The sequence below is a fragment of the Mizuhopecten yessoensis genome, unplaced genomic scaffold (assembly GCF_002113885.1).
Source record: "Mizuhopecten yessoensis strain PY_sf001 unplaced genomic scaffold, ASM211388v2 scaffold10479, whole genome shotgun sequence".
Taxonomy (NCBI): Eukaryota; Metazoa; Mollusca; class Bivalvia; order Pectinida; family Pectinidae; genus Mizuhopecten; species Mizuhopecten yessoensis.
The window spans coordinates 69,764-94,259 of NW_018408567.1; the positions used below are offsets into that span (position 1 = coordinate 69,764).

Sequence of the window (24,496 nt, forward strand, 5' to 3'; positions counted from 1 at the left end):
CCACACAGAGGGGACGTCATACAGAAGTGACCACACAGAGGGGACATCGTTCAGAAGTAACCACACAGAGGGGACATCGCACAAAGGTGACCACACAGAGGGGACATCGCACAGAAGTGATCACCCAGAGGGGACATCATACAGAAGTGACCACACAGAGAGGACATCAAACAGAAGTGACCACACAGAGAGGACATCATACAGTAGTGTACAGAATTGATCAAAGAGGGGACATCGCACAGAAGTGACCACACAGAGGTGACATCGTACAGAAGTGATCACACAGAGGGGACATTATACAGAAGTGATCACACAGAGGGGACATTTTATAGAAGTGACCACACAGAGGGGACATCGTACAGAATTGATCACAGAGGGGACATCGCACAGAAGTGACCACACAGAGAGGACATCATACAGTAGTGTACAGAATTGATCAAAGAGGGGACATCGCACAGAAGTGACCACACAGAGGTGACATCGTACAGAAGTGATCACACAGAGGGGACATCGTACAGAAGTGACCACATAGGGGGGACATTGTACAGAAGTGACCACACAGAGGGGACGTCATACAGAAGTGACCACACAGAGGGGACATCGCACAGAACTGACCACACAGAGGGGACATCGTACAGGAGTGACCACACAGAGGGGACATCGCACAGAAGTGAACACCCAGAGGGGACATCGTACAGAAGTGACCACACAGTGGGGACATCGCACAGAAGTGACCACACAGAGGGGACAACATACAGTTGGTCACACAGAGGGGACATTGTACAGAAGTGATCACGAAGGGGGGACATCCCACAAAAGTAATCACACAAGGGGGGACATCGTACAGAAGTGACCACACAGAGGGGAAATCATACAGAAGTGACCACACAGAAGGGACATCGCACAGAAGTGATCACACAGAGGGGACATCATACAGAAGTGACCACACATAGAGGGGACATAATACAGAATTGATCACAGAGGGGACATCATACAGAAGTGACCACACAGACGGGACATCGCACAGAAGTGATCACACAGAGTGGACATCGTACAGAAGTGACCACACAGAGGGGAAATCATACAGAAGTGACCACACAGAAGGGACATCGCACAGAAGTGATCACACAGAGGGGACATAGTACAGAAGTGACCACACAGAGGGGACATCATACAGAAGTGTTCACCCAGAGGGGACATCGTACAGAAGTGACCACACAGTGGGGACATCGCACAGAAGTGACCACACAGAGGGGACAACATACAGTTGGTCACACAGAGGGGACATTGTACAGAAGTGATCACGAAGGGGGGACATCCCACAAAAGAAATCACACAAGGGGGGACATCGTACAGAAGTGACCACACAGAGGGGACGTCATACAGAAGTGACCACACAGAGGGGACATCGTTCAGAAGTAACCACACAGAGGGGCCATCGCACAAAGGTGACCACACAGAGGGGACATCGCACAGAAGTGACCACCCAGAGGGGACATCATACAGAAGTGACCACACAGAAGGGACATCGCACAGAAGTGATCACACAGAGGGGACATAGTACAGAAGTGACCACACAGAGGGGACATCATACAGGAGTGACCACACAGAGGGGACATCGCACAGAAGTGACCACACAGGGGGGACATTGTACAGAAGTGACCACACAGAGGGGACATCGTACAGAATTGATCACAGAGGGGACATCGCACAGAAGTGACCACACAGGGGGGACATTGTACAGAAGTGACCACACAGAGGGGACGTCATACAGAAGTGACCACACAGAGGGGACATCGCACAGAACTGACCACACAGAGGGGACATCGTACAGAAGTGACAACACAGAGGGGACATCGCACAGAAGTGATCACACAGAGGGGACATAGTACAGAAGTGACCACACAGAGGGGACATCATACAGAAGTGACCACACAGAGAGGACATCATACAGAAGTGACCACACAGGGGGGACATCGTACAGAAGTGATCACACAGAGGGGACATTATACAGAAGTGATCACACAGTGGGGACATTTTATAGAAGTGACCACACAGAGGGGACATCGTACAGAAGTGAACACACAGAGAGGACATCGCACAGAAGTGACCACACAGAGAGGACATCATACAGAAGTGGCCACACAGAGGGGACATCGTACAGAAGTGAGCACACAGAGGGGACATCGTACAGTAGTGACCACACAGCGGGGACATCATACAGAAGTGACCACACAGAGAGGACATTATACAGTAGTGACCACACAGAGGGGACATTGCACAGAAGTGACCACACAGAGGGGACTCCTTACAGATTTACAGAAGTGACCACACAGAGGGGACATCATACAGAAGCGAGCACACAGAGGGGACATCGTACAGTAGTGACCACACTGAGGGGACATTGCACAGAAGTGACCACACAGAGGGGACACCTTACAGAATTACAGAAGAGACCACACAGAGGGGACATCGCACAGAGGTGACCACACAGAGGGGACATCGTACAGAGGTGATCACACAGAGGGGACATCGTACAGTAGTGACCACACAGCGGGGACATCATACAGAAGTGACCACACAGAGGAGACATCGTACAGAAGTGACCACACAGAGGGGCCATCGTACAGAAGGGATCACACAGAGAGGACATCATACAGAAGTGACCACACAGAGAGGACATCAAACAGAAGTGACCACACAGAGAGGACATCATACAGTAGTGACCACACAGAGGGTACATCGCACAGAAGTGACCACACAGAGGGGACAAAAAATCATAGAGGTGATCACACAGAGGGGACATTGTACAGAAGTGACCACACAGAGGGGACATTGTACAGAAGTGACCACACAGAGGGGACATCGTACAGTAGTGACCACACAGCGGGGACATCATACAGAAGTGACCACACAGAGAGGACATCATACAGTAGTGACCACACAGAGAGGACATCATACTGAAGTGACCACACAGAGAGGACATCATACAGTAGTGACCACACAGAGGGGACATTGCACAGAAGTGACCACACAGAGGGGACACCTTACAGATTTACAGAAGTGACCACACAGAGGGGACATCATACAGTAGTGACCACACAGAGAGGACATCATACCGTAGTGACCACACAGACAGGACATCATACAGAAGTGACCACACAGAGAGGACATCATACAGAAGTGGCCACACAGAGGGGACATCGTACAGAAGTGATCGCACAGAGGGGACATCGTACAGTAGTGACCACACAGAGAGGACATCATACAGAAGTGACCACTCAGAGAGGACATCATACAGAAGTGACCACTCAGAGAGGACATCATACAGAAGTGACCACTCAGAGAGGACATCATACAGAAGTGACCACTCAGAGAGGACATCATACAGAAGTGACCACTCAGAGAGGACATCATACAGAAGTGACCACTCAGAGAGGACATCATACAGAAGTGACCACACAGAGGGGACATCGCACAGAGGTGACCACACAGAGGGGACATCGTACAGAACTGCTATTAATACTATACCAGACTCTAAAAAGACCATTGTTATATTTTATAGTTTGTTTTTTAGATAGAACAGATGGAGGTGGGGACCAAACAAACTTTCATTGAACCAGATTGTGTAGAGAGACTAGCTGCTTAAGAACTTAATGTTTTAACATTATTTACCTTTGTTGAACCTGACCTAGATATAGGTCTACATGCGTTTTAGATCATCTAAAATCTATATATTTCAATTTCATTCATATCACTTCATGCTTTGTACTAATGATAGATTTCCTCTAGACAATTCAAGATACATATACATTTAATAATCTGTCAAGTTATACTGTAATTTCTGAACGACTCTAGCAACATATCATACATTAATGGCAATATTTCACGCACCAATATAAATGAATTAATTTCTAGCATCAAAAATGTTCTCAAAAAGATCTTTTTTCATCAGAGAATTAAGGTATGGTTATTCCCTATGACTTTTGATTCATGAGGATATCGCAGAAATCCTAAAATAGATAAAAAAAATGCGTGAAAAATGTACAATTTATGGTATCTTTTCGTCTAGTAACTGTTAAGAAATATCAGTCAACGTTTCTCAGAATTTTCCGGAAACCATAAAGAGGCTGTGTCTTTGATTCAGTTTTTATCGGTGTGTGCATGTCGCGTCACCCAACACCCAGGTTGGACGGACGATCGGATCAAAGGGTCGCCAAGCCTTATCACTCTCCAATCGTCCGCCATCAATAGGCCATGGCTCTTTTACCTTGTAGGTTAGTCATTACGTTTTGTTTCACCTGTACAAGTAAGGTCGTTAAGTTACATTTCACCTGTACCTGTACATGTAATAGGGTCGTTAAGTTGCCGACATAAATGCGAAATCCGAAGCAGATCAATTACGGAAGTCATGGAAGCCACGTTACCCGATAGAAATAAAACATCAATTCTTCCAAAAAATGCCTGTTAATAATCGTAAACCCTTAATAGTAGATATTAATCTAAATAAACGCTGATACCTCTTTTAGTGCTATTCCAAGGGCCTTCAGTCATATGAGCTGGGAGGAAGGAATTGTTTGTAACAAATTGTCAAATGACATCATGTGGCTTTGTGTACATGTTTGATTAGAATTAAGTTTGTCAGAGAAATCTTTCTCTTATCACACAATTATCAATATGACAGATAACATCTGATCACTTGATATTTTAGATGAAAGATAACAACTATTAAAACATTCCTCGATTACATTTAATAAAATCGTTTGACAATATGGTGTATGTTATTTATCGTATTAATAATTTACAAGACAAAAACAAAAAAAACATAAAAAGAAAAATGTAATCACACATCATCAATAACTCAGATTACAATTCGATAAGATTTCTGATTCGATTCCTGATAAAAGTTGATTTTGGGGTTATTTATACCAGCCATAATAAATCGTGTCCGATATTTAACTTTTTTAATGTACTCACAAATCTTTGCAGGTTGAACAACAACTACACTTAGTCAAATACTCATGTAGTCAAATTCAGGCTTATAAATACCAGTGCACTCTAGGGCAAGTAATTCTATTAAGGCTATTGGAAGATTTTCTTCTCTTGACTACCATAGTATCACTTAGAATTTCTGACAAATGCACCTTCGAAAGCGTCTGTGTTTCCCCTACTTTGCACTGAGAGATACCTAGAAACTTTTAGTGACCTTGGTTTATTTTTGAAGATCTACAAGACAAATTTTATATGTAGATGATAGAAATTTTTAAATACTACAATCCTATATATTTACTCACAACTGTTTTATATATATACATGAATCTTAAACAATACTGATACAGGTGTTTTGTATTAATATATATATATATAAGTGTGCTATAGATATGCATAGGTGTGCTTTGTATATATATATATATATAGCTGCATACAGGTGTGCTATACACGCAAACAGGTGTGCTACAATTGATGCAGAAGCCTTAAATATAAAGTGTCCTTAATTCACAGGTTTCCTTTACAGACAAGTGTCATATATATGTGTGTTCTATATACATTTTACATGTCCTGTATACTGCAGGCATCCTAAATACTCAGGTGCCCTTTATATACAGGTACATTGTAGCTTATGTACACAGGAACAATTTCTATTATACAGGTGCCCTTACAATAGATTCTGATGTCTTAATTATATAATAACGTTCAACGGACTTCAATAGTCACTGATTTCCAATACTTTGTACATGATTTATATCCTGTTGATAAACTGTTGTATTCACACAGGAACCAGAAAGCAATATATCTCCATAGGGTGCCGAGAATAACACAGACAGGTGTAGGTCGTCCATTTCTACCCTGTATGAACGTAATATCCAGAACTACACATATCTTGCCTGACTTACAAAGTACTGTTTTAATTTTGCCCACAGTCGGGGCTGGTGGTATTTCATTCATAACCCAGATGGCCTAATTAGGAAGGCCTGCTGAAGTGGGGGGGAGGGGCTATGACGTTGTGGGAATCAGTGGGAGGGGGTTGCACAGGGTCTGTTCCCTAACAGGTGCTTGGCACCGTGAGCCACAGATCCCTCCCATAGACTGCTAATACAATCAGGACCAATTAAACCCTAATGTCTGTAATCACTGTTAAGTCTAATGACCTGCTAATTCCTTAAGATTTTCATTGCTTGTTTATATGCAACGATACATAATAAAATTATAACATCTGCCTTGCATGTATACTACACCAATAATGTACGTACCTCAACTTATGTGCAATGTGTATATCTTCTAAAGATTATTGCGAATGAATCTAGGTCTCTTTAAATGTTTATCAAACAGGGATCTTAGGTCTATTTCAATGTGTGCAATCTTAACATTTACTTATCAGGGAATTTAGCTTTGAACAGTCTCCAAAGGGAAATATACCTTTAATCAAATTCCATAGTTATAGAATACTATTCATTGAAAATGTTTGGGCCCTGCTCAGTTCTTCAGTCTCACTGAGGAAAAGTTGCGTAAATTCTTTTATCATGTCATATTTTTTCACGTATTAACTCATGTAATTACACTACCCTGTGATTGGTTGAAAGTTTCAATTGTGACGTCATGCCTAGGACAAATTCATGACGTCACATACTTGTAACGCACTGGAGTCAAAATGGCGTTTTTTTACACATTTCATGGTTGCATGAAAATTGTCGTTTTCCCCGAATAAACGCCACAAATCTTGATTATGTGATAAAAATGATCTTATACTGGTTTTCATTTCATATAAAATTTATGAAACTCATCACCAATTTTTCATTTTAGCTCACCATTGGCTCGTTAAATTGAAACATGTGTCATGTCCATTTTGAATGATTCTCTTATTCTAATGCTGTAATTTCACAGCTCTATAGGCAAGTCAAGACAAATTAAGAGGATGGGGGGAGNGCAATAAAATGAGTTAATTTAGTTTCCTCCATAAAAACACTTTACAGATTTTAGCAAATTGCAGATTTTTTTCAATAAAAAATAAACGCTCCCCATTTAAAATCTCTTGGTCATTTATGCCTTAAATGATTATAAGATCTCAAATAAGTGTTTCTTGTCTCTGTACAATTACATAAGCAATGATTTTTATAACATGAATGCATTCAACGTTAAAAGATTCAGATGTGTGTGTGATGTATGACAGCGTTCTGGTGTATTTGGACCGTACACAACTGACTATAAAAGACAGATTTGAAGCCTGATCAGATGAAAGCCTTTGTAGGCGTAGGAAGAAAGAAACACATTGCTGATAATCGCCCCAATCTCCGGTATCGTTTGCTTGTTTGTAACACCCCACACATACACCGCGACACAAATAATTTAACTTGAGGAAATTTCCTTGAAAATTGGAAACTATTTTCTTTTAAAGAAGTTTACTATAAAGAGAGGGCGGGTAAGTATTATGGGATGTTGGCATTTTGACGCGGCATTGTGTCTCTCCACCGTAGACGAGCACTCTGCCCATATGTACAGATGACGCAGCAGTAGCCCAAACGCATGCCAACTAGGTCAGTTATACCGTTATGAGTGCTGTATCATAACACAAACTCACTTCTGTAAATTCTAATAACTCATATCCTACCAAAAACAATCATACCCTCACAAAGACAAATTACGTAATTCGTGGAAAATTTAGTTTATTTTCGGCCTTAAGTATTTATTTATAAAGCCAGATGCAGCATTCTGGTCTGTTGGAGAAGTGTGCTGTGACTCGCTATTAAGTAAATTTCCAAAATACGCTCTCCTCCTCCTCCTCGTTGCTGAACATCTTACCATGTCATCTGCTTGCTATGCAGAACATTCCGATATCACATGTTGCCGATCGTAGCCAACCATGTCACAGCTTTATAGACAAAAGGAAAGGAAATTTTCCACAACTGTTTTTATTAAATCATCCAAAAACTTGTGCAAACTTGTGAATTACCTGTGCATGGAAGTCTAGTGTGGCTTATTACGTTTTACTAACGAGGAAAACCCAACGCAAAGGCAGGTGTTTACTCGGGGAACACCTGAGTCGCTTCATGGGAACCAAGTCTTCAAACATTTACAAGACAATTTTTTATTCCATTAAGTTACAATAAAAAACAAAATTCTCCGGTTTATAATAGGGGTGTAACACCATTTTCAATATATGTATCAAATTTGTGATGCGAAACAAATGGTTAAAGAGGATTATTTTTTTATCAATATTGATACTTGTTATGTCAAATTGGTATCAAAATTTTGAAAAAAAGAAATGGGGAAAACCAACTGTTCTTATTAACCATATGTTACAATCAACTTGAACCTAGAAATTGACACTCTACCCTTGCTTGAAATATTTTTTGTTAAATGTTTTCATTAGGAGTTCTTTTACAATTATTTCATGATTGATATTTCTATAAAATCTAGAGTGATTTTTTCTGAAAAGCTGGTGTTTGAATAAGTCATACAGCTATTTATCTTAAATCACAAAGTTGTATTCTGTTCTGCTAGTATAAACTCCACACCTGCAGATGCTTAAATAAGTATGCCTAGCAGTACTCAATGGAACATGTTCTACTGTTACTAAAGTAATTCTCCTGATTATCTCAATAATTAACTAATTCTATCTGATAGAAATGGAGAGTGCACGTTCGGGACATTATTTGTATTTAATTAGTCCATCAATTTAAATTTTGATTTTTTTTTCAGCTGATCGTCGGTATTTTCAATTTCAAATTTTGTACAAATTGGTCTTTTCTACTTTAACACGATGTAATGTATCCCACTCCACAGCACAGGCCATGTACATGTGATAATTTGTTACGGTACTTCATTTTTAAAATTGAAAACAAATTGTTAAAATTATTACTTAGTAAATATCATGAAAATACTGATCATTTAGGAAATCTTTTGAACTTTTTATTTACATTTAAAATTTGACTGTAAATATATATATGTCACTACGCATATAAATCTTGATGTAACTGAACTCATTTTATATTTTTAAATAGCAATATCTTTTTACTTAAAATTTGATAACTCTGTTGAAAAAAAATATTCCCAATGTCCTATACAAAAATTGCCCACAACATCAACTCTATAGTAAAGTTCAAGAAAAATTTCCATCCAATTATAAAATGACTATGCCCAACAGGCTACATTCAAATAGTTATATATCCGCCAGCATGTGACCATTTATATGTATAGTTTATTTTTATGATACGCCCACATCTTTTGCCGTATTTGTAAGATTGGGACTACAATAATACTGTTATACTTCTCATGTTGCACTGGAAAGATTTTTGGAACAGATCATACACACAGGGTTAAATCATTATAAACACACATGGTTACTTTGATAGATTGGTTTTAACACTGTGTTATTTTCTGTACTGTAGAAAACTGTATGACAATACAGATCTGAACTAAAGTACAAAGGATTCCTTTTCATGTCTTTTTGTTTATAATATCACACTTTGGATAATATCATGTTTTTTTCTGAAACCCCATTATTTTCTGTGCATATAACTTATAGTTTGTTTTATATCTTATATCGAGGGATTTGACCTTCATTCCTATTAATGTCATTGTCTATTGCCAGTTTTAAGACAAATCTTTTGTAAAGAATTATCAGTACAGATTTAACTCATTCACCCCTAAAGACACATTTGAACTCTTCCAATTCAAAGGTTGGACTAGTTCATTATGAATTGTCAGGGGTGAGTGAGTTAATCCTTTCAAATCAAAGATGACTTTTATTGTATTTGTGCTCTGTCACTGAGGGTACTTAAAGACCACATCTGACTTAAATTACCAGCTTTCTGTAATTTGACATGATTTTATGACACCTTCGTAAGTTTCTTGGTCAACAACACAGACCTAATTGACACATTATCATGTGACCAAATGATCCCCCCCCACCTCTGATGTTTACAAGTAAAATCAGGTTTACTGACACACTGTCTTATCTGACAGTCTTATCTGACCAAATGAAGGCATTGACCTCTTGATGTTGGTAAAAATGTCTTGCTGTATATATATATATATATAAAAAAAAAAACACTTCTGATTACCTATGATCACAATCAAAATATCCTGAACTTGATTGATTGAAGTTGAATTGGTCGGTAACTTTTCTAAAATGAAACCGACTCCCCTCCCGGTTTCAAAAAAGTTCTTTCAATATGTATATTATTTCTGAAATCCTCATCCTTCATTCAGAGTGCTCCAAAACTAGATGGCCCTTTCTGAACATATCAAAGTTTATTCCAGTGTTTCTGTACTGATGTTAGAAATACATAACACCCATACATACCATCCAATGAAATGATAACATCCTTTTAAATACAGCAACACCTGTCTAATCTGATACCCTATGTGACATATCATATTGGTCAGATAGGACAGGCTTTCAGAATACACAGGTCTTGTTTGGTAGTTCTAAGAAAAAATACTACAGCAAAATTGAGATAACATGTCAAAATACTGAGGGGTCATGTTAGACAGGTTTCGCAATATAACTTCCTAATTTCCTGGTAACCATTTGTACAGCTATGTAGACTAGAACAATTCAGTTAAATCATCTTGTTTACACTGTCACACCAAACCCAATGTGCATGCTGTACCTAGAGTATAGGAGAAGATGGGCCAAACTTGTAAAGGAAGTCACAGTAGCATCACATGTACGAAATACAAATATTAGGACCGTGATAAGAGGGATTGTACTTTTATTACTTTGTTGGTTCACTATCATACTCTTACCTCCATTCAGGGGTGTTTTGGCTGTGGAAGAGTAGCCAGGGACAAACTGTTCTCTCTCTTGGTCTGAGTGACTAGCTGTAAAAAACAACAAATCCGTTGTTTGTCACATTTTCAAAAATATATATATATATACTGCAATATAATTAAGCCCAGTGGGTCAACGCATAATTATAATCTCTCGCTCAAATTTAGAGATGGGCTGATAACAGAACAATTTATGTTTCTACTGAAGTTCAATCAATAAGGATGTCCTTATTTAACCATACATGGGCGTATTGCCGGATAAATACGGTAAAATATTAAAGAGATAAATGCAATTTATATAAAAAGCTTTCTAATTCTGTTAAAGAAACATCATTCTCGTCAAAAAAGAGAGTTACAAAGGAATAAAAACCTTGGCTCCCAAGAGATATAAATCCAATCATAGTATTGAGTTTTATGCCGATTCTATTCTGTCATTAGGACTTAATTCTTACAAGACAAAATCGCTGCAAAATCGTGCATTTTAGACAATAAATATTCTTAAGTCTCCTTTATATATCATACAGTACTATAAACACCATTGATTCCGTCGGACACCAAAAGCCTATATATAAACTACAAAACAAATCTAATATATTGTTTCTGATAACAGATTTTCGCATAATATCGATATATCTCCATCCATAATCCCCTTTATCTTTCAAAAATCTATTGATAAGCAACTTTTCAATACAAATGCTGTTTTCGTCCTCACAAGAAATAATATAGACATCAACTATTATCAGGTTCAATGGAAGAGTGTGATGTTAATCAAATTGGTTCTCTCACTTGACCATTTGTTCACTTTATTCTTGTTCTGTTTGAACCTGACTAATAGGGTTGTGATCTATTTGTTGGTGGTCGTCACATTTACACAACAATTGTTCCCCCGGCAACCAACCATCAATTCTGTGAAACGAGGCATACTGAAGCTACAGCATCAGTTAGACACTGTCATTAGCCCTGTATCAGGCTTGTGGCATTGATGGAGAAAATGGCTAGAGACTGCTCCGTAATGAAAAATGGGTGGACATGCTATGACCACAAGGCAAATATGACGACACCTGAAGATATCTTTCTGAGCTAGAGATCCACAGAAACGAGAATTAGCAATTTACTTCTTTATGTCAAAGAGGTTTTAGGACCATGAAACAAAGATGAAAATCTCAGCTACCAATGTAAATGGCCAATTTGAAAGCTGATTAATGAAATCAGCTATCATTGGACTGATATACTACAGACGAGTCTGATGGCAGGGTACATTGTGGGGATGAACAACATTTTTGAATTGGGAAGAAAATTACAGGTTAATGAACATTCTATAACTAGTTCTGTCTTTTTTCTATTTGTTTTTAAATAATGTAGGACCATCAGAAATTAGGAACGAAAATCATGTCCTGGTATCTTAAGTGAAATCTCCAGAAAATAAGGTCTTATATTATTGACATTGGGATTAGTCTTTATCAGCATTGGGCAAACATAAAAACATGAAACATCTAAATCTCATATGTGCTGGGGCTAAAATTCACTCCTAAAAAACTTGACAAACCTTGAATTTAAATGGGATGATTTCCTGCTAACATGATGTATTCCTTTGATCATTGTGTAATTACCATGTAGGATTCTCTGATTTTCACAACAGTCAATAATGTACCATTTCACAGTTATGTATACTAGTGGTATTACAGAAATTGTTCAGAATTGCTGGGACAAAGATTTAATGAATCACTTGTAACTGTATTCCATTTCAAGACCTTGGCGAGCTTGAAATATATTTGATCAGCCTAAGGGTGAAGTCAAGAATATTCCAAGGATTTAAACTTTTAGTTCCATATTAGTTTAATTACTATACATTTACCAGTGAAATATTGTAAATTATTGATCTGTTAAAAACGTATATATATATTAACTGCAGGTGAAGACTGGACAGAAAGATACAACTAAACATGTGAAGCTGATATCACGTTTAGTATTGACCAATCAAAATTTGTATTCAAGAATGGAACTTACATTTATAAACTAGGTGAGGACTCACACTTGGGACATTATGAGATGACAATACATTTACTGACCAATGAAAAGTGTTATAACAGCACACATGTATCAGAATGAAGAAATAATGATTCAAAAGACACAATTTAGAGAATTTAGCTATTGCCAATATAAATATGAACAGCTGCAAACTTCAACAGATCATGTTAATTTTAGGTTAAACAAAAACTTGATCTTTTGAAATTATTTCTGTATTTCATCAATTAATCTGTTATACATTATGGTTTTTTTTAGGTGTTTTCATGACTTATGACACTGATCTCAGCAATATTATCAAAGGATTTATCAATGATGGTGGTACTTGTTATATATATATATACATAGTATATCAATTGTTAAGCATCTAAAAAACTTTGGTCTTTTTTGGTGGGAAAATCATTGGATTATTTTTACCAAATTGAGAAAATAATTGCTTGATTCCATTTAACCAATATCAGGTGGGGAAAATAAATCCTACTGTTTGCTATCTCAGTTCCTCTGGGAGCGGCAACATATCCTCAGTAATAACGGACTGTCCAGTTAACAGCAGGTCAAACCAGTTGTCTGCTAGGGTATACCCTGTCCTAACGGAAAGTGATGACCTCAACACTGGACCCCAGCCTCGCAGAATTAACCTCCAAAGATGTGCCGTAATGAAGACAAAATGATGAGCCGCGCAGGTTTATCATGAAATACGAGTCTCTCCCACTGTCACCCAATAACACTTTCACTGCCTTTAATATTAAACATGCTCCGACTCCCCGGCAGTTTTTTCACTATAGACTATCTTTAATTTTAATTAAGGTTTTTTCTGTTTCGTTTTTTTCAAATAAATTCAAAGACAGGAAAACTCCCATTTAACTCTCTAAAGTGCTATTCTTGTATATATCGTAAATGAAGATAGATTCTATAACACTGTAAAATTAATTGATGTCAATCTTCAGGATGTCTATTTCGACATTTTTCTTCGTCAGGGTAATCTGAATTATTCTTTATGCTTGCACGAATACATCTGTTTGTAGGAAATAACAAGTCTACTGCATCAATGCCTTTTCTATACTGGAGAAGTAACATCAATAATTTGTGATACTCGTCTCTTCATCACTCAGCAAGTCTTGAGCAAAAACAGTTGTATCAGTTCTGTTTTGAACTTGTCCGAGTGTCCACAGATACTGGGACCACTCCGGAACCATTTTCAAGTGTGATCTCACTGAAATGACGTAACCTGGATACTGTACGTGGCACAAAACTCCACCGATCATGTTAATCTGACGATGGGTTATAGTCTGAGGAAATTCCAATGTACCTAGTCATTATCAGTGGCAGATTTAATGATCCCTGTCCCACTGAGGGTAAAACACTAGAGAGTTCCACTGTAGTTTTGTTAAGTACATACAGTAACCTCCCCTTGATACACTTTCAGATATAACAATAGTACAACTGGGCCAGGGTTATTATAGATGCTGCAACTGTTGACTAAGTGAAGTAACTCATTTAATTATAACAACCGTGATCAGAGGTTTGGGGTTCGAATCCTAGTCTGGCCCAATTTCATTTTATTATAACCCATACATTTTAATTGATTAACTGTTTAATTGTTGTATATTTCATCCATATCAATTTTTCAGTTCGCATCAAGTATGTTTATATCGAAGATTTCTTCCATATTTCAAATCCTTGAATAAGGATAAAAATTTCTCTGTAATGAACAACTATATAATATTGCTCTTCAATATTGTTGGAAAAAGGCAAATGGCCCTCGATTTTACAACTTCTGATTAAACTCTATCATAAAAAGATGCCAAAAATATCCAACCTACTAAATCTGGGTCTAGTCAACTGCATTAAATTTTTCCATGAATAAGATATATAAAATAAACTGTTGTTATTTTGAGAGATACAAAACAATATGTATTAATATCTGGTATTTGTAAAGCTTGTGACTCAATATTTCCAGATTGTGATATTTAAAAGCTGCTCTATAAATAAACACTATTTTTTTCATCATCCCTTAGAACTTTAAATGATAAGAATTAGTTTATAAATAAATAAATTGTTCACTTACCCTCCGCTAACCACGCCTCTTGCATCTGGCTTAAGTCCTGGAACAGTTCTGAGTTAATGAAGAAACAAAATAAGTGTTTAATGAATCACTGTAAGTTACAGGCTTTTTGTCATTATTTTAAGAAAATTTTCTTTCTTTTATCAATAGAACAGATTTATAATCTTTTCCTGGACTTCAAAAATTTCATACAAAAAAATAGGCAGTGGGCATTAACATACAATTTTGTCCTCAGTGAAATTCATGTGTAATATTTTCCACATGATGAGTTTTTCACAACTTCAACAGGCACTGTTGGTACAGTAGATTTCTCTTAATATCACTTCCCATTTGTCAGAGAAAACATGTTATTAACAGAAACATGACATAAACAGAATACATATTTTCTGATGTTTTTCATCCCTCAAAACCGGAAGTGAACTTAGTCAAATGCCTAAGTGATGTGGCTCTACAAAGAAGATTGATATTTTGTAACTAACCTTGTTCTTTACCCTAGTTGAAGTATAGATATAAGTAAATAATTATAGAAATAAATATATTATTTGTATTTCATTTCAGTAGGCAGTTGCATTTCATATAGTTAGTAGCAAAATGACGATCAGTACGATTGTAATTATGATTGTTTACTGCAGTAGTGATGTAGGCATACAAGTGTTTGGCTGGTATTCTGCATCAAATTCAATTGTAAACATGAGACTTGGTAAATATTTACCTATATCTTGATATATATACTGTTCTTTCGCTAGTAACATCTTTTTATAGGTTAATTTCCTTAGATATTTGCTGCAAGTGTGTAATCGAAGATAGTACACATGTTAAAATTAGTTGAAAGAATACATCACACTTGGCATTAGAAAAGTTTACAAATGTTAGACTGTCCTAGCTTCCCCAACCACAGGTGAATATCATGTTAATAAGTATGTAAGTCAACCTATTGTTTAACAGTCAGCCAGGTGTAACCTATTGTTTAACAGTCAGCCAGGTGTAAAAAATACCCTGTTAGGCCGAGGCATTGTTTACATAATGCGTCCAGGGTGTGACAGAAGGTCCCCAGGGCATTTATTATGAATCATTACCACCATTTACCTGTATTTTGTTATGACAGTGGCCAAAATAAAGTGATATTAAGAGAAATCAACATAAAATCAGGTGATAATAAAAGAATTGAATTGCATAGATTATATAGCAGGAAAAACGGTGCATCAAAAAAACATGATAATAACCGAAAAGTGACATTAACAGACGTGATATTAGGTGGAATGTACTGTATCTAAAATTCTCTTCAGTATCATCATTGTAAAAGTAAATGAATGAAAAATAAAAAATAGTTGACGACCTACTCTTATTTCAATAGCTATATATATACAGATTTTTTTATTTTTTTTAAAGCCTAACTAGTCATTTTTGAAGTTAAAACAATCTAAAAATAACTTATCTGATACACATTCCCCCAAAATGTTGTATTTGTGATATACACATTTCCCCAAAATTTTTGTATTTGTGATATTTAAGTATTTTAAGTGTCAAAAGTGTGATCAATTTTTTTTCATGTTGAACATTTATCTCCGAGCCTTTTTCCTCTGTCGTAGTCAATCATGTTATAGCTATTTCTTAAAAAAATTCCTTCCACCCTGCGCAAGTGTACATCTATCGACCGGAGTTGAAATTGTTATGCAGCACCTATCACTGAAGTCCAGACATGCATCCCAACATGTACAATATTAGCATAGGGCTGTACATGCTTGGCCTTGCCCCACCGTGGGGACCTGTCACCACCTATATACTGACAGGATTGTCACCCCGGGGCGGTAGACAGATAAGGGAAGGAATGAAGAGGGTCATAAGGAGAGAGACAATCCTTAATACACATTATGTCATATGCAGTGATTTGTTACCTAAATTTTACAACAGCCTGTTCCTTTATGAATTTGGAAAACATAAGTGTTAAAAATCACTGATATGTATTTTTCAGATCAGCTATGCTATGCCGACACGATATCCCATTGATGTAATGTAAAAAAAAACTGTGCAGTTTACTCCTTAAAAGAATCGATGGAATTACAGTAAGGCAAGATTTTCAAAATATTTTATATGAAAACAAAAAGTGATCCACAAGACTCAATTTTTATTCTGTGATCTAGTTACATTGGTCTCACTCTTGGCAGATAGTAAATATATGGAGACTAAAAATGATCAGTATTTATGAACATTTAATGTCCATGACCTTCTTGGATAAGATTGTTTTTGCAGGGTATGGTAATATTGTATAGGAAAAACTTGAAAAATATTATTATAGGATTTTCGTTTATGCCATCTCTGAAAAGGATTCCACTATTTTTCAATACTTGGGCATTTTTTTTGATTAATTTGAGCTTGAAGTAAATAAAAATATCGCAAAAAGGCTCTTCAAACATTTGCCTTATTCAAGTTTGACAAGACTGTTGTAAGAGAAATGTTAAAAAGAATCTCTGAAAAGTTAGCCTTATTTGACAGCACAATTCTTTGAACAATTTTACCTAATCTGAGCTTGATATAATTGGAAAGAAAAAATATAGCAAAACAATTACTTGCTGGAGATCAGATTGTTGAAAAAAACCCACCTATGTTATTGCTAGAAGAAAAGTTAAGAAGAATCTCTTAAAAGTGTTAATGGACACCAACCAGAATTCCTGAACATTATAATTTACTCTAGAGGTATCTTCAGTGAGGTTGGTCTGAGACAGGCTAGAGACACACCATACTGGATTATTGCTGACATAAAACTCTAGTTACAACCCCATAAGCAGGCTACTGTCTGTTTCCAGTAGATATCGGTAGTAATTGTTCTCAAATGATTTAAATAATTCAACTCAGATAAGATAAATCATTGGAGTCATTAACTGCTTCAATTAAATCATGTTGTTAATCGATTCTTCTGTTAATTTTAAAAGATAATTTGACCACGAATCAAGGAAATGATTTCCTAATAAATGTTCTTTTTCATATAAAACTTTTAAACATCAACATATGTATTTTAGATAGTTGGCGATGAAACACACGTTTTGTTAACTTTAAAGATAATTGGACTCCAAAACAAGGAAATAATTTTCAAATATGAAAATTTCATATGATGAACATGTATTGATTATGTCTAAAATTTTGTTTTTCATATAAAAATTTAAAATACCGATATATTTTGAAAAATAGTTGGGGGAAATTTAAAGTATGGGGCGAGTCACAGCATGGGGAATTTTTATTGATTTCTTCTACTTTCAACCACTCAATCATAGATAAAAAAAACAAAAAAAACAAGGGCTTAGGCAAGAATGATTTAAAAAAGCACTGGTCCTTTTTGACCAGATATTGGTGCTAAATTTACAATATAATGCACGTGCATTTCATTATGTACAAATTGTAGCCCTTTAACTATCAGGTAAGAGAAATAAGGATATTTTCCAGTCACTTGTGTGATAAGTAATAAAACTGTATAATGAATGATTAATAGATCATTTGGCACTGATTTGTCTGCAAGTAGAGACAACCCAATGAGTTACTTGCCCAAGGTCATTGAACTTCCAATATATTTTCGTGTATTTGACCCCTCACTCTTTCCTCTTTCACCATGGAAGGAGAGAGTGGTGTTTCCTATGTTTCAAGCTCATTTCACTAACAAACAATTCAATCATTTTTTTTTTTAAAAGATGATGTGATATAATAATATTGCGATACTGATGACACTGAAAATAATAATGATAATAATAGATATTTAAAAAAAAAAAAAAAACTTTAAATGTGATTTTTACTCTTAATTATTTGACATTGCAAAAATAGTTTTTTAATTCCACAAAGATGTGCTGAAAACACAGTTCAGCATCAATTGATTGTTCTACCTGAACAGAAATGCGTATATATGTCCTGCCTAACTCAGGGGGTGGGGGACTTTGAATAAAAGATATATATAAATTAACATCACTATATGACAACGAAAACTGGCTTTCTTTGCTGCAAATTCCCGCTCTCTCCCTACCCCTGGCTCATGATCAGCTGGGGGGGGAAATGCGCATGCCAAACCCACTCTTAACAAATAATTTAGGGTGGATCAGCCAATGATATTATATTATGATACTGACCTTCGGACACCTGGACCAATTCCGTGGTCTTGACTTTAAGTTTTCCACTTTGTATATTTTCTTCTTGTTCTAATTTCTGGTGTCCCTCTTGCTATGAAAAGAAAGGGAAAAAACTGATAAAATATTTCCAGTCCATTGTCACGTCATTTTCATCATTCCCGCCAAAAACTTGACGATTCAAGCGCTTCTGTGAACAAATTACGTGCATTCAGTTTTCGTCTAAGTAAGTGCCATGCTTGACAAGGACAATTTCAGCATGCATGCGTTCAGGTAATCAAGTTGATGGGATTGCCAGTATTTTAAAGTATTATTCCGACAAATTGTCATATACAGATTTTCTTAATTCTGTTAACCAACGACGATGTAAGTTCTGTTAAAAACGGAATTTAAACTCATCAATTTTTCATTTTCGTTAAAATTCTGAGCCTCGGGCTATTTTGAATAGAATCAGTGCCTCGTAGTTTGTTTTATGTTGGAATAAAATTTAGGTCGTCAGTCAATTCGATGAAAGAATCAAATCTGCATACCGTAAATTAAAGTAATCATTTTATATGTAGAAAAATGTAAAGTTTCAAAATTGTGCATCTATTTATAAAGTCTAAAAACGATTGCCGAGAACGTTAAAATCAATAATTGTAACTAAACAACTTGATGTTCATTTCATAGTACACGTAATTGATTCGGAAATTAGCACGACACTTGATATTTTGGAATGAAACAAAGGGTCAACGACATCTATTTTCTCTGCTTTCAAGTTGATTTCTGAATTCCACTAAAAATGTACTATATATTTTTCACATATTATGCCCTGCGCTCGCATAGTTATCGATCATTCATTGAAAATAGAGAAAAAGTTCTGTGCCACGTATATATATACGTATCAACACCATCTTTGGTTGAAATTCGAAACAATGTTATTTCAATTATAAAACACAATAAAACGTGAAAGTTTTCAATTTTCAATGATACTTCAAAATTACCATGAAAGTTGTAAGCAAAGTGGAAAATCAGACATTACTCTTCCAGCAAAATAGATAAACTGATACAAGCGTAAAAGTATATATTTATAAAAAAAAAAATAGATAGTTAAAAGACGCCGATGAATCTGTAAACGTTTTGTTAAGTATTTTCACAAATATGGAAACCTTTTCAAATGGTTGGTGAAATTTCCACTGTGTTTCAATAAATATAAGCATATATACCTACGTGCTTGTTCGGAACTGCTAAAGGGCGGTCTTTCTCTCTGTACAAACGATGTAGCAAAGACAAAGAAACTTTTTTTGGAATGAGTAATATTTTCTGCAAATGACGTAAGCTACTTTCCATGACGTCATCAAGTCGTATGCCAAGATTTGAGGTGTCAATCAAGATGTGGAATATCACTAACTCCGCCTTCTCTTTGGATCATTAGGTTTTTCCATAGGATGTGAAGCAGAAATTTGGTTTTAACCAGTATTTCTAATTTTACAGTTTTTGTAAGTCGTATAAAATACCAGATTCTTAGGTGAACAAAAGGCTTTTAATCAAAATAGGTCAGTTTGAAGAAACCGCCCTTTTTTCAAATTTTAGTGAAAAAAAATCAGTTTTGCCACAAAAAACGTAATTGTACGGAAAGAAAGAAAAAAAGAAAACATTGTATCCATGCATATTTCTAATCATATTTCTCAAGATGGTGTCTACAGGGTTATGAAGAAAATAAAAACGTCGAATTGAAGAAGGATTCGATTTAGAAGAGACACGATTTGTGCTGAAGTGCAGACAATTTGTAGGTTGGGCTGGTTCTTTTCTTTTTAACCTTCCGTGGAATTACTGATTTGCGTTGTTTCTTCTTCGCTTATTGTAGCAAAAGGTAAGTGGAAAGGCTACGATCGTACGTAATCGTTTTGTTGCTTTTTCGATCCAAAATAAGCGCGATGCTTTTCACTTCATTCACACTTAAAAGATATTTTATTTCCAACAAACACATTTAACTTATGTAAAAACGTAATCTAACAGAAATTGAGAACTTACTTTTTATTCGATGCCTTGGCTCAGACATACGGATTTACATTAGATGACAATGAAAGTGACAAATCTTACTCTCGCAAACTGGTTACAGTATAGAGAATTTACATATATATGTATATAGTACAATTAACATCTAAATCATGGTGTTAATGGACAGTGTTAATTCGTTCAATTACATGTATGTGCTTAAGGAATGTTACAAGTGAAATTGATTCTTCATTATTGACATAATTAAATAATGTACTGAACTTGAAAGTAATAGGTCTTTCAAAATGATATCTCGACATAAATTTTCTTCTGTTTTGCAGTATTTGGTGATCATTACAATTAAACAAATAACGATATTTGTCTCCAATTTCATTCAGGTCGCAAACAATACATTTTCTATCTTCTCTTGAAATGTTAGACGCTAGACGGGTATACTTACATTCGTGAAACATATAATAAAAAAAAAATCAATAATGTTTATAAAGATAACATGCTTGTATTACTATACTTTGAATGAATATGCTTAAAGTTGCAGACAAACTTCCTTGTTCTCCGTTGCACTAAAATAGATGTATATATATTTAGTCAGTATTACACATAAAACTTTGTCAGTATTGCTAGTTTTATTTATTGTCGTATTTTTGAATAAACGCAAAACTGTATCATTAAATACATATAGTTGCATAAGCGTAACAATTATCACGTCCAATGATTACTATATTAACATTCCGATCAAAGAGTTTTAAAAGCGACTTCCTTACTTAAACAACTAACATTAAATCACTAGAAATCAATGATAAGAAAAGATCATAAATCAAAAAGTACCGCGTGTATGACGGAATTATCATGTAATCATAATGATCTCGGTCGATCAAGAATGGGATTTTATATTTTGTACGTTTATATTTTCGTGGATTTTATAAAAAAAAATATGTTTATATTTTCCAGGATTTTATATTTTTTTACGTTTATATTTTCCATGTACAAAAGCCGGTGGTTAACATAATTATTAAAAGTATTATAGTTCATCTAGATATCTTGCTTGCTTTTCACATCATTATAACTCAACTTGGGATTTGTTTCCCTCAACTCATCTTAAACTTCATTTTCTACCTGTTATTTGAAACAATAACAACAACGCGAATCGACAGCTCTTATTGATTACTAAAGGAGGGCGCGTCGATACGTTTCAAAAACGTATTGTATATATATACTTGTTGTAATAAATATATCCTTTGACTAATCAAATAAAATCGAAGTAATGAGAAAACAACGTTTAAACGTTTAAACTTTATACACTCTTTTGAACATTTATGGTGGATTTGATTTAGAATTTTGTCATATGCAAATGAATACTGTTAGGTAATGTGATGCATGTCTGCATTCATAATTAAACAACTCGCAATCGATATTGAAACATTTCCTTATTCATAATCAGGTGCCGAATGCCTGATCCCTCTGAATCCGAACTTTCAATCCCCCCTTTTTTTTTAGTTCTATTACTTAAATTAAATTATAATTTCTGAACCAACATATTATGTAATGTTTGAGAAACGCCGTTTTCCGGAAAGTGACACATGTTCGATAATTTTGTATGAATGTTCAACAAAATATGTTATAACTAACGAATTTTCGTTCCGTTACAGAAGATTTCGTCTTATAGTAATCATCAAATACCGTACGTTGTCAACAAGAACTGATCTTAAAAAGAATGCCTGTGTTATACTAAGAACATAAATACGACACCATTTCCAGTAAGTAACGGTTTACCTATTGGATGACTTAAATAAATAAACTGCTTCAAGTACTTTCCACATTAGATATAGCATTTCTTATTTAACATATTGCTACAAATTAAGACGGGTTGAACAAAGGTTCCAAAATTTGTCGGTCGGAATGGGAAAATTCACTTAACGATTTCATGGTATTAAAAATACGAATTTAAGCGTTTGAAAGAATATTATTTTTCGTTGTCAATACCAAAATATGAAGAAAAAAATGTTGGTTTAATTGAGTAAGACTCTTTAACACTTTTCCGAAAAGCGCTCTTTAATTCATATATGCTTCCTGTTCATAGAATTACACACATATATATTTTTAAAGGGGGATGTCATATCACAAATAAGCAAACTCTGTAAGGTAGATTTATCATAAATGATATTGTAAATACAGTCAAGTGCTAATTAATTTATATACAAATGAACTGTTCATTAAACCGAAGTTTGAAACGTAGTAAAAAAAAGGAGGGGGATGCTGGATTGGCATTACTCTGTAAGTGATTGAGTTTCGAGATATTTAAACTGAGCATATCTGCAAATGAGAGACAGCCGGGTTGGTAAAAAATAAGTCAATTATGATACGATTCTGCTTGTGATTGAAACATAATATAACGTCACTCAAACTGAATCTATCACTCGTACAGTGTACGCGTCAAGTGCTATGAAATGGATTACCGGAAGTGGGCAGTCGATATTATTTTATGTGTACCCACTTTTTATATAAATATAAATCCATTCGGAGTCTCCCGATAAAATCACAACATTATTCCGACCCATAATAATGTGTTATCGATAAACTTCAGACATTAAAACAGACCGCAGTCAATTCTAAACTTGTAATCGATTCTACTCCAAGCGCTCGACCTGCAGAATGATGGCGCATGTCAAGTAAGTCCTCTACCCATAATTCAATAGTGCACGTGCGGTCACCCGCCGAGACCTCCCATATTGAACGAATGACCCGCATCGTATACTTCATCATAATGATCCATACGTGCTTTTTTTCTCTCCGAAAAATCCATAAAATATCTATTCTTTTTCATCCTCTTTTTTTCTTTCTAGAAGAACACGTGCCGTTTTAAAACCAACGAATATAAAGAATACGTCCAGTGATGTATTAAAAGAAAAAGAAATATTTACTGAAAAGAAAGAACAGTCTTCAAATCCGAGGTCAAAGGTCATTGTAACTGAACGATTTGGACCAGTTGGTTAAAGCTCGGTCTCAGTCGAGTCCAGGTAAAAAGTCGAGTTATCCGGGGGTTCAATTTTTGAAGAAGAAAACAAAAAACAGTATTCGAGTTAAGAGAATTAATCGTACTCGACTCGAATTCGGAGGGGTAATTGACACATCCGAATTAGACTCATCAACTCGAATAGAATCTATCAAACTTATAGTGCGTGTCACTGTTTCTTGATTATATTAGAGTTAATTGTTGTGTCAAACCTATTTGCAGAAATTGTATTACTCAAAAGAAACCGAAACGGTACAATTAAACTAACGAATTAAAACCGTCTGAATTATCGTAGAACAGTGACATAATAAATGGTTACCTGTACCGCGTTCACATTAAAATCCCGCTTACTGTGCTCGTGTTCATAGGAAGAAGCCTCATCAGAGCGGAATAGAAAACATATTACTATTCCCTTTTTTTGTGAAACGGATTTCCTTTTGTGAGGTATAATCCTTATATTTGCTGTTATTTATGACTTCTTATATACACAAAGAGACTATATTAATTGTTAATATTAGA

At 35.5% G+C, this 24,496-nt stretch overlaps 1 protein-coding gene across 1 annotated transcript in view; it reads right to left on the bottom strand.

Annotated features, from left to right (window-relative positions):
* Window positions 1–24,496, bottom strand: part of LOC110460751 (ETS translocation variant 1-like) — a 67,724-nt gene that overhangs the window by 35,702 nt on the left and 7,526 nt on the right. The window contains exons 3-5 of the mRNA XM_021513862.1: window positions 18,973–19,063; window positions 14,867–14,914; window positions 10,750–10,824 (exon numbers count right to left, since the gene is read on the bottom strand). Coding sequence (XP_021369537.1) covers window positions 10,750–10,824; window positions 14,867–14,914; window positions 18,973–19,063 — 214 coding nt within the window. The remainder of the gene's footprint in view (window positions 1–10,749; window positions 10,825–14,866; window positions 14,915–18,972; window positions 19,064–24,496) is intronic.